Below are 12,470 nucleotides of genomic sequence, written 5' to 3' on the forward strand. Positions count from 1 at the left end.
TCTCCTTGTCGAGGGGAAGGAGCACGTGTTCGGTAATGCTGAACTAGATACACTGTCAGTTTCTGAAGAGTTAACACTGCCGGCTCCATCCATCAGATGGCCAGCGAAGCATCAGGAAAGAATGATGGATGTAAAATTATTACAGGGCTGCCATCCGATACACTTACTGCCATTTGTAACTAATGCTGGGACTGACACACTTTTTTTCATTATTAAACATCCACATTAAATCAACATTGGTCACTGTCATTTCATGTTTGGCACTCTGTTAAAGGGAGAGGAAAGGGCTGACAATGGCAGAGAAGAGAAGGTTGTAAAGGAAGAGTTTCCAAGTGCCACGGGAAGCAAACTAAGCTTGGTGTACAAGTCCATCTACACAGTACGGGGCAAGGCTTCTTATGAACGTGACTGACCCCGGAAAGAGAAACTGCTTTCATTATTTAAAAAATATATATTATTCACCAAATTTTCATCTTATGCTGTGGAAATTTGCAAAGAATTTTAACCGAATCTCACAAGGATGTGAGATATTTCCCCAGCTATTCTGTGCAGTTACTGATGAATTCATAGCATGTGTAGCTCTTTAGATTTCAGGTATACTGCAGGCATCTAATGTTCGATGAATACATTCTCTGCCTTGAAAATTACATGTATGCATTGGTATGTGTATATCTCTGATGCCTATTTTATATACAAAAGCAATAGAGAAGTTGGCTTCAACATGCAGAGAGCACATATGTGAACCCACATATTTACTGATTTAACCTGGCGCCACGCAATGTTTTCCTGTACACGTGCTTGTATGTAATTTAACTCTCTGTAACACAGACAAGGTAGAAGACCTGGACATGTAACAGTGAAGACCTAAGGAGTTAGACAGATGACAACAAATAGAATCCAATCAAAACTAACCAGCTTTACGAAAGAAATATTTGAGAGTTCTGATGCCACTTTTATAATGTAGCTGTGGCTGACAATGGCCTTTTCCTACCCAATAGCCATTCTGGTCCTTCTTTTTGTCTCTGCCAATATCATCTTTGCTCTTAAGATATCCCCTAGATGTGAGTGCGATCTGGCTGCCACGTCTGCCACTCACTGATCACCAGGGTTGACTGGCTGATCTGGCTAGTCAGACAGGTGCCCTCCTCCTCCCCCACCGCTCCATGTGCGTCCCTCCCAGAGCTGCACACTCGCTGAAGAGGATGACCTTCCCCCATAGAGGACGACCTTCCCCCATAGAGGACGGCCCTTCGTCAGTCAAGGGTACACGTGTAGCTATGCTTCCCTACCAGAACTTCCCAACACGCTCTCAAGGTCCATTTGTAGAAGAAAGTACGGTAATCAAGCTTCCAGAAGTCCAGACACATCCAAACGAGGTGCTGCAAGTGGCAGCCTGCCTTTCTTACAGCAAAAGATGGCCTTTGATCTCTGGAGGGACGGGACAAGATCTCTAACTCAGTCCCCGAAAACAACTCCTCATCAATTTCAAGCAGCCCCCTTCCTGGGCCGGTAACTGCCGCAAAGATGTGCGATGGCCCAGCTCTACACAAGTGAGACGTGTGTGGAAGTCGGCTTGAGGGGGGCAGTGAAACATCCCCACATGAATGAGGAATGAACTTCAGCCAAGGGAAAATATAACTTCTTTCTGAATCGACCCGCCTCTATGGGACAGTCGTACTTGCAGCAACATTTTGTGACTCTAAGGGATAATCACGCTGACATCACTGAGCTGATAAACTAACGCCACCCAGCCCCCTGCTCCTAAATTTCATGATGTGCTCAAAATGAATCATTAGTTGTTGGAAGCTACTGTACTTAGAGATCCTAATACATGTGATGAAAACCATTTCTAACAGATACTACAGCGCAGACCTCCTCTTCCCAGGACGGCTACTTGGGAGTGAGGCAAGTAATCAGGGAAACTTCTGGTCTGCTCCTCATTTCGGAGCACGGGGTCTCTATTGTATTACTGTTGCCTGGTGGGATCAGGACAAAAACGGAGGTTTTTATCGCCTCCTATTAGATATGGATACCTTCAGACACAGGGTCAGATCCTGAGTATATAGCTGGGCAACACCGTGCCATCTGCCATTTGGGTGTTACTGAAGCAAAGGAGGTGGTTTTTACAAAGCAAATACATGAGGTTCTTCTGATTCTTCCTACCTGAGAAGCTTACTTATTCATCCATAACACTAATCTGTAACAAAGCTGGGTGATAAAAGATAACATTATTTGAATATACAATCAGGCTATAATTAACCAGAGATGACAATTATAAATAACACTGCGTCCCAGAGTTTCCAAGAAACCTGACATACACAGTTCCTGGGTATGCTGAAACACTTCCAAGAAAAGTAAAGAAATGAAAAATCTTTTCAAAGTCTTCAATTAAAATGTGTTTCAGTAAAAATGACTTTCATTATGTGTTTTGGTACATATGACTGGAAAACATTTGTCCCTATCTTCACACCTCTAATTGTTCTCGCTGCCCAATTACAGCTTTTCAGAATTAAGACATTCGAGTTGAGACAAGTATGTTGGTCATTTGAAATGTGGAGAAAAGTGAATACATGTAAGGCTTGCGTACTCAAGAAAACAGATCTCCTCTACAGGTTTCCAGTCACCTGGCTTGAGGGCCACGTTACCCCCTTTTAGACTGATGGGAGGCAGCTGGCGGAATTACTCTGCTTTTTTCTTTCCTCCTTTCCTTTCTCCCAGTTCCTTTCTTTCTCTCTCCTTCATCTCCCCGACTCCTTACACTCATTTCATACACTTGCAGGGTTTAGGAAGTTGGGAGTATTGTTTTAAGAGAGAAAACATGTCCTTCTTTGGGGATTCAAATGATATGAGAAGGTGACTGTGCAAACTATAAGGGGAACTTTTCATATATTGCGTTTATGTCTTTCGTTAGAAACTGTGGAGCAAAATTTCAAACCAACTACTGATCTAACTATAACTATGCCTTGGCTATGGATAAAGTTGGACGATTATGAAAATCTATTAAAAAGGTAGGTATGAGGAAGGTAACAATGCAATATGTCTAGTGATGTCACTTTGTGTGGAAGGATAAGCAGGTATATAACTGATAAGCTCAGCAACGTCGGGTCTGAATTCAGCCCCCATAGGAACTCACACACATAAATATGCCATGATTAACAGTCAAAATCATAGTTTGATCTAAACTGGAAGCTCTATAAAGGCAGATGACATATTTTCTTGTTCAATACAGCACCTCAAGTGCACAGCACCGTCCCTAATACATAAGGGCGCTAATGTTGAATCATTACCAATTAAAAGATATAAATTTGACATTATTTCATTCCCATGAGTTGCACAGACATAGATTGATCATTAATTCTGCAGAAATGTCAGCTAAGCTCATTCAACAGGAAAAGGCAACCACAGTAATACCTGCTTCTGGAAGAGCTTCAAACTCAAGTATCAAGGGTAATAGGGACGAATTAATTCGAATCCTTCTGCTGAGAAGGTTTACTTACACATTCCAAGAATTTTGCCAGACTATTCCAACAATGATTTAGACATTTTTATATTTTACCATTACAATGGTACAATATCATATTTTAAGATTTTTCACTTAAAAATGCATAAAAATAGAAGATTATAGTTGAAGATGTAACTCAACTGCTCTGAAAGTGCATGGTGAAGAGATTAGGAACATAAACTTCTTGAACACAGAGACATCTCAATTGGCCAAAAGATTTTGGCAGGTATTACTCCCAAAACAGATTTTTTCAAAGTTATTATAATTCTACAAAAGAGAAAGGCAGATTGAAAGCAGTAGTTTTCCACAGAGGCGACTCTCACTCCTGCAACCCAAATAGGAGGTGCTAATCAGAGAAATCAAAGACAGCCCGATCGCGGAGGTGGAACGAGAGGTGGAAATAAGGCCCCTAACAATGGACATCGATGGACTAAAATGAATGCAGATGGTTCCACTCTTGTTACTTAATCAAAAGGCTGAGCAGAGTCACTGGAGCCGGCATGAAGTCATGTGTTAGAACAACAGCTGATCTGTATTAGAGAAGATTAACTCGCAGTGCCGTGGTGGAGGGCCCGGGATTATTTTATGTACTTCCACTGCCTTACAAGCCGTCAGCACAATTATTGCCCTCCGATGTGAATGACTGATCTGTAACCACAGCTAAACAGCATGCTGCTTAGGGGCCTAGGAGCTTCATGAAGATGAATTTCCATACCATCAAAGTGCTTTTAATGGGCTCCCTGATCCAACCACAAGGTCTGTTTTGCAAGTATATAGAACTCGGGATGAAGGCTTCCTGTCCAAAAGGATTTGGTCGGTTGTCACTTGACAATTCCCAGCCAGCACAGGGGAGGAGAGGGGGGAGATAGGTAGAGTTGTCTCTGCTTTAGAGGATTAAAAAAAAAAAAAAAGGGGGTACAGATGCTTGCTGAATGCAACCAACTGCTGTATCCACAGCTGAATTCAATGCGCTTAGCAAATAACGGCAATTTAGCTATGCTTGCGAGGAATAGCTTGAGTCACTTTGCATTAGCATCTGGCTGAGTGTTAAACTCATTTCTACATGGGGTGCAGAGAAAAGGAATTTCTGTTCAAGCATCCTTTCAAGAATGTTTAAATATTTGAATATAAATTCCTTTATGCTTGCTATCATTCCTTCTCAGAGCTGTCACTTTGCTTTCTCCCTTCCCTTCTGGTGCTTAGCTAGAAGATTTGTGTGCCCTTCGAGCAGACCAATGTCGCTCTTCTTACGCCGTGAGACTGCGAGGGATGGATAACTTGACCATGCTTTGCTCTCCCCTCCAGGAACAGAACAGAATGGAAATCATTTCTCCATCCTTTTGACCCATGTTGGGACCAGAGGAAAAGTACAGTTGTGACAGAATCACACATACATTTCCCCTTCACTGTGCAAATTGCTAGTTTCTTAGAGATTATATGCAAAATTCCATACAAAACCTGGGAAACTAGAAAGCCATCCAAATTAGCAATCTGTTCATCCTGGACAAGACTGACTTGAAAGCTTCCCACGATGATTAACTTTCAAGTTATCACTAAGTAGCTGATCATTTTTTCTCTTCTCTACTTTATCTATTTAGCCACAGGATTGTGAGAAAAGGAGATTCAGGAACACTTGAAAATTTCAATTAATAATATCAAATATTAGGGAAAGAAGTACACCACTCTGAGCATTCTACAATAGCATAATATTTTTCTGAATAAGACACAATGTAATTTAGAAAAAATAGTTTGAAATTATTATATCTCTGATAAATGCAGACGTTTCAAGGCATAGGTTTAATAACAGGTATGATAATGATGTCCGCATTTTTAAAGAGCAAAATTCGTTTTATAATAAAGTCACAGTCACCTAAAACTTGACAGTGCTTTGCAGTGGAAACATGTTCTGACAAGCTCAGGATCCTAGATACTTTGACGACGAGCATGAGTATCATCCAAGCTTATGCTGATTAAAGAAGATTCAACATTTTCAAATCCAGCTCAACCCCAAATACAAGTTGAGCCATCTCTGCAAAGCAAAATTCTCCCTCAGACTCAGATACTTCAGATGCCCTTTCATTTTAATACAAAGTCATGGCCAAAAAGGGGGTGTTACTTGCCCATAAGGTTTGGCGATGGACAGAAGAGAATTACAACTCTCCCCATGGGCATGAGGAGTTCCGGACTGACAGAAGGAAAAAGGGAGGAAGAACCATCCTTCTGAGGATGAGGAGAAGATAAAAAGATTAAGAAGAAAAACATTCTGGCACTTTAAGTATTTTGGGAAAGTCAGTCATTTTATGAACCAACCTTTTCCGTCCGGCAGTTGTTAAGACCTAGACTGTTCACAACCGCCACCTTCCCATCCAGCACCTGCTGCTCCCGCCGCAGCTGCTCCTTCATCTGCCGAGCCTCCTGGATTGCCTTGGTGACAGCATCATGGTCATTTAAGTAACCTGAAGATGTAACAGAACGAAGGATATGTTTTGTACAAATGCATGGATCGGTTAACTTTTAAACATAAAAATCGCTTCTTTTTTGGGAATGGCTAGTGTCTGGCATTTAATAATTTCTCAGTGGAATCAATCTACAATGAATGAATGAAGGACCAGTGACAACTGATTCACACAGTCATATACCAACATGGTGCCATGATCTGTTATCAAAACATCAATCATAGTTAAGTGAAATACAGTTGTTCCCACATGTTTGGAAAGACATTTAAAATATAATTTTTGAATAAACTTTTTTAGTTATTTGAATATTTTGTAGTGCAAAAATACAAACTATCTTTGATTTTTTTTTCCTATAAGGATCATTTGAATGTTACCATAGGTTACAGTTATTGATAATTATCACTATTAATCATTGACACTCTCTTAGTATTGGAAAGGTCAATTTAGAGTTTGAAAATGGCACTGTTTGGTTTGTTCTATACAGAAGGAACAAATCATCATTAACTGAGTGAAAGAAGAGCATTTCCCCCCTGCGTTCATCTATGATGAAATAAACCACAGGTGGCAGTGGCTTGTCACAGACACAAACCTGCAACAGTCAAGAGGCTAAATTTCAAGCACAGACAGTAACCCCAGCACCTGTAATTGCCTGGTAAGATATTGTGGCTACTGGGTAAATATAATCACACTTGATTCACACTTTTAATAAGATGGTCAAATGACCAACTTGTGTCCGCAACCCCACAATCCGGAGTTGGTAAAAAAAAAAAAAAAAAAAAAAAAAAGCCAAAAAATGTCTTTTAAAGAATAACAGGTGTAAGGAGACAAACTAATTTTAACTTAATTTTAGTTTTAACACTGGTCATTTATTTCTTTGATGCACATTCTGATGATAATCTGCATGATTTTTGGGTAGCAACCCGATGGGAAGGGATTGTTTTGCAAATATTAAAAGGAAAGCTAATATATCATCTTTCACTCTCCCTATATTTTAACTAGGGCATAAAATGGCATAAACTGAATCTATAATATGAAATTGCCCAGAAAAGGGACTTGTTTGTGACATGAGGCTAAATCTAACCAGATCCATTGGTGAATTGTGACAGATGGAGGGACTGTGAGACAGAAGGCAGGCACTAATCACACATAAAATGACCGGCTTGCCTCAACATGTTCCCTGGATTCCAGCAAACTTTACACCCTAATCCATTTTTAGAACAAAAAACATCTGGGCCATAAATCCTCTAATCTGCCAAAACACGCTATTAAATCCCATGATTTGTTGAAAAACACTAAGATTAAAGAAAGGAAATATAAAATGGCTAACTGCCGTGTTAGGAAAGTGTTATTAATACTCTTTCTTTGTCTCAATTATGAATGTTCTGGTACTAAAGAGCCTTGTCTAATCATGTCAGATTACACATCCTCGTCGTACTGCGAGACTCTTCTATCTGATCTGCTGATTGCCAAAAAACATAGACTACTTTCTTGCTGCTTAAACATTTCTGTCGAAGAAGCTGATGTCAGATGAGTGCAGTGCTCCAGTGCTGGAATGCTTCTAAGTGGTCCGTGTGTCTTTTCCCCTTTATTACATACAGATTAGACCTCTAATCTTGAGGCAGAAAGGTAAGTCCCAGGGCAGCCAATAGAAAGGAGAGTCTTGAGAGCTACTACACATTTTGCTTTTCCATGCTAAACTCAGTGGAACTTATTAGAAAACAAAACAAAACATCCTTGCTCATTAGAAGTACAATATGAATCATAAACAACTATTTAAACCTAGGTCAGAACTTTAGGGTTAATATTTACTTTAGCTTTTGGTTGTTTTTAACCTCATCTTTATCCTCCACATCCTTGACTTGACAGTTATCTTGAACAGCCTTGAACTTACTCTGTTCATGAACACTGCTCCTCTAGAAATAAATGCGGTCTTAAATGACAGTGATGGTCTTGGTCTACGATCCTTCTGAGAACCAGCCTGGTTTCCTTCTCCTCTAACCCCTGTTCATGTACAACCTGGTACCAAGCGTTTTTGTAGCCTCTTTGGCTTCTCCAGAGCACAAGTATATTTGAAGTGGGTTGGCACCTGGCACTGAACAAAAGTATGAATTCTTTATGCTTTTTAGGCACTGCCAAGATGACACTGTGTAGGAAAAATGATTAATATAGATGCAAAAAGGATGCAAATTATGACGGGGGTGAACAACTGACAGACACACATATGTTCTGTACTGGCTAGTTCCAATTTGAGGTGTGTGTTCCCGTGCAGGTGGAAATAGGTGTTCACTTTAAAATAGACATTCTTGCTTTCAGAGACTGGAGCTTTAGTTAAAATGCTATCTGAAATTCTAACATTTGTATCTGCTTAAATCATAAAGCCATTTATATATTACAGGGTTGGATCATAATTGGATTGTTTGCTGGTTCTTAACATTTTATTCTTATCACAGTCACCAAATTCCCAGCCTTGCTGATTCCCTCTCTCAGTAAATGGTCTCACCTCTGATTTTGGAAAGATCGAGAAGGCTGAACTCTCACCTTCCGGCCCCATCCCAACTCCTACACCAGGCTAGCTTCAAATCTATCTCCATTTATGCCCATTGTCTCCTCTTGTTTCAGTGAAAATGGTGCCCACCCTTTTATTCCGGGCAAATCCCCTAAATCCGTGCTCTGGGTTTCTGTAACTCTCTACCAGTCATTCTCTTTCACATTTACATCATCCCCTTGAGCTTCTCTCCCATCTCTACCACCTCAACTTGTAAGTGCTTAAGATTCTCCTCCTTAAACAAGCAAATAAAGTCTCTCTCCACTTGTGTTGCCCTGTCTTTCCAATCCTGTCTCTTCACCTTCCAAGCCAAGCTTCTCAAAGCTTTAGCTCGTACTCCCCACTCCCTCCCTCACGCTCCCACTCCTGCTATAGTCTTGTTTCCACTCCATTGCTCTTTCAAATTCCAAACCAAGGGACGCTTCCCATTCCAGGCACTGACAGTTCCTTTGTTACTGAAACTCCTTCCTTCCTTGTTTCTCATCTTAGCCCTGGTTCCCATATCTGATTCCTCCATCTTCATATCCTCGCCTGGGATCCTTTCTTAATCTGCCCCTTAGATTTGGTCTAAGGTCTCAATCACCAGTAAAAATATTAACATTTTGGAGTTGGACAAGCCTTAATTAAAATCCTAACTTTGCTACTTCCTAGCTATATAAATTATACATGTTGTTTTACGTCTATAAATCTCAACTGTCTTACTGGTTAAACAGAAACAACCTCACTAGATAAAAACATGAATTTGTAAAGATTAAATGAGTTAATATGGTCTCTTCACATAATAAATGACAGTTGTTTAGTAACTGTCAGATTATTCACAAAATGGCAGAGTGACTTAGGTAGAATGTGGGCATTGGATTCAAATGGATCTGGGTTTCTACTCCTTAGGAAGTGTGATATATGCCAAATTATAACAGTTAATTCCACTGCGTTTCCATTTCTCTCAACTGTAAAATGAACATAAGGTTGATGGAAGAATTAAATGAAATAACACATGTAGATAACACTTGGTACACCTGAGGAGGTGGTAAAAGATGTTAATTCTTTTCTTTTTTCCCTCTTTCATTTTCCCTGTGTACTCATCCCCAGCAGTCCTGTTGCACGGCTTTGACTAGTGTGATAAAACCTGCGAGGGGACACAATTTCCCATTGGTACCGAGGTCCAGTGAAATGGCAGTCACCCATCAGAGGTCAAAAGGCCCCAAATCATCATCTGATGCATCTTATTCTGCCTTCAGTATATATTCCGGCAGCAATTTACATTTTAGGAGAGGACCAGAAGGAAGGGTGTGTCTTAAGGAGAGGTTTGGTGAGCATCTTAGAAGGAAAATGTCAGGGGAAAGGCCAGTTGGCCCCTCAAGTGAGATTTGGGAAATGCAGGTTAGGAATCGTAAATGTAAGAAATGTGAGATTCTATAACCTTGTTAAATTGACCACAATTTGTTTTTTTTGTACCTTGGCGTTTCTTCTTAACCATAACTAACAAAATTCTCACAATTAAAAAAGGCCCCTGTTATATATTTTTAGGGGTTAAAAAAAAAAAGGGAAAAACTAGAAAGTCCAATCGTAGATGGGGTAAGATCTAAACAGAAGGAGTGAGTACACGGCTGCTCCGCCAGGAAGAGCCCACAAAAGGCAGACGAAAAGGAGTAAGCTGCCTGTAGGGGGTTGAACTGTGGCTCTCAAAGAGGTATGTCTGTGTCCTCACCCCTGAATCTGCGAAGTGACCTTATTTGGAAAGGGCGCCTTTGCAGATGTTTAAATTACAGATCTTGAAATGAGATACCCCAGGTTTTGGGTGGGCATTAAGTGCAATGACTGGTGTTCTTACGAGAGAAAAGAGAGGGAGATTTGACACACAGAGACACGGGGAGGGAAGGCCAGGTGACGATGGAGGCAGAGGCTGGAGTTACGCATCTACAAGCCAAAGACACCAAGGGCTGCCAGAGCCCCTGGGAGCTGGGCGACAGGCCTGGGACAGGCTCCCCCAAACAGCCTCCAGAAGGAACTCACCCCACGGATACCCTGACTTTGGATTTCTAGCTTCCAAACGGTGAGAGAATGAATTTGTTTTAAGTGGCCCAGTTTATAGTAATTTGTTGTGGCGGCTTTCCAAACCAATATACCGCAATTGGTCTTAAGTGCGCTCGCGAGACTCGCGGGGTGATCGCAATGGCTGTAAAATACCGACTGCCTGCCTCAGACCTCTCATGCCTTCCAGACAGACACACCTGTCTCCCAGGCTCCTCCACTGCAACGTCCCATGCAGCGTGTCTAGCACAGAAGTCATCATCCTCCCTCAGGCTGTTTTTTCCATATCCCAAATCCCTTTCCGGTTGCGCATCCAGTCGCTCGGGAGCCACCTCAGAGCGCTCCTGTACCCCACGTGTATGAACGGCAACCACGCGCAGGAGCTGTGCCTCCTCCTCTGCTCTCAAACGTGCCTTTTCTCCATCCCCACTGGCCCCTGCTTTCGCTGAAGCCACCTCATCTCTCACTTGGGCTAATGCCTTAACCTCTTTAACTGGTTTCCCAGTCTTCAAGCTTACGCTCCTTGAATCTGTTTCCTACTCTGCTCCCAGATGCAGCATTCTGAAATATTCCAAAAAAGGGAATTTAGTTCACTTCACTTTACCTGATTAAACACTCATCTCTCACTGTGCCTATTAGAGGAGCCATTTCCTAAACTGCTGACCTACATATACTGTAAAAAAAAACTCCATGTTCAAAGAAATGTGGGAAATACTTAGTTATAGTTAAAACAGTTTCTCCATTGCATGAATTCTCAGAATCTTGACTCTGTTAATGTGCATTGCAAATCTTCAAGAGATAAAAGCAGTAGGCAGCATTTCCCAAATATCTTGAAACACGAAACTCTTTAATGTTTTCCCCAAAACATCATTCTGGGATAAATTCCAAATACTTTAAGTCTCTTCACGGTATCAACTCTACTTATCCTTCCCGCGTCATTTCCTGCTGGTCTCTCAAGAGTTCTGTGCTTAAGCTGTACCGAACTATTTCCTGTTCCAAGGACAGGCCTTCCTTGTCCCACCCTCACTCCTGTCTCTGGAGCTTTTCTCTTACACTGAAATACTTTCTTTCTGGTGTGTTTTGAAATCTACTCAAACATCACCCCTTTTGTAAGGACTTTCCTGACATACCCCAGACACACTCCTTCACATCATTAGTACTTCCCACCTCCATGCTAATGCAAAACCTTGGAGATGCTTTCACTGTTCACAATGCTTTTGTTTTTCTAAGTTTGTACTGCACATAAATCTATGAACTATTTGAGAGTATTTCTTTTCTTTCAGTTTTTTATTCCTTTGGCCCACAGCCTGTTGAAGGAGTAAATGCGTATTTCCAAGTTGAAAGTATCTACCTTTAGAATTCCAAGTTCATTGATTATCTCTGTCACCCTATCAATAGAAGCCTGTACCATATGACACAGATTTGTTAAAATTCATAGATTTCACGGGTGCTATCTGGGTAATACAAGTTCTTTTTTACTACATTTAATTATCTTACATAGAACTTTTTAGCTATAGGCAAAAGTAAGGGCACATATGTTTCAAGTTACTTTCAACAAATACTTTTTTTTCTATTTTTGAGGTCAGTTATCAAATTTTTGGCAGCCTGATATGTAGCTATTTCTTTGTCTGTGAAAATTCATGAGAATTAGATAATAAATGTGAAAGCAATTTGTAAACTGTAAAGTGCTATGCAAATATTAACTGTCTGATGTTAAATAATATCCCTAACTTCCTGAGAATCCAATGGCTTTCTATGAAACTCTTATACTACTCTTGTTTAATACCTTTCCCTCATAGAAGTTTTTTCCCTTAGAAATGCAAACTAATGAAAGTTTAACCTCCTTCCTACCATCGTATTTTAAATTAGCAAGTTGTAGAAATAAAATACCAAATTAACAGACTTGAAGGTACTTCCCCTCATTTCATTGAATCAG

At 40.6% G+C, this 12,470-nt stretch overlaps 1 protein-coding gene across 15 annotated transcripts in view; it reads right to left on the reverse strand.

Moving 5' to 3' along the window:
* Window positions 1–12,470, reverse strand: part of SOX5 (SRY-box transcription factor 5) — a 903,293-nt gene that overhangs the window by 24,825 nt on the left and 865,998 nt on the right. For all 15 annotated transcript variants that reach the window (XM_074357827.1, XM_074357830.1, XM_074357824.1 and 12 more), the window contains one exon: window positions 5,813–5,958. In XM_074357827.1, the coding sequence (XP_074213928.1) occupies window positions 5,813–5,958 (146 nt within the window). The remainder of the gene's footprint in view (window positions 1–5,812; window positions 5,959–12,470) is intronic.

The sequence above is a fragment of the Camelus bactrianus genome, chromosome 34 (assembly GCF_048773025.1).
Source record: "Camelus bactrianus isolate YW-2024 breed Bactrian camel chromosome 34, ASM4877302v1, whole genome shotgun sequence".
NCBI classification, from domain to species: domain Eukaryota; kingdom Metazoa; phylum Chordata; class Mammalia; order Artiodactyla; family Camelidae; genus Camelus; species Camelus bactrianus.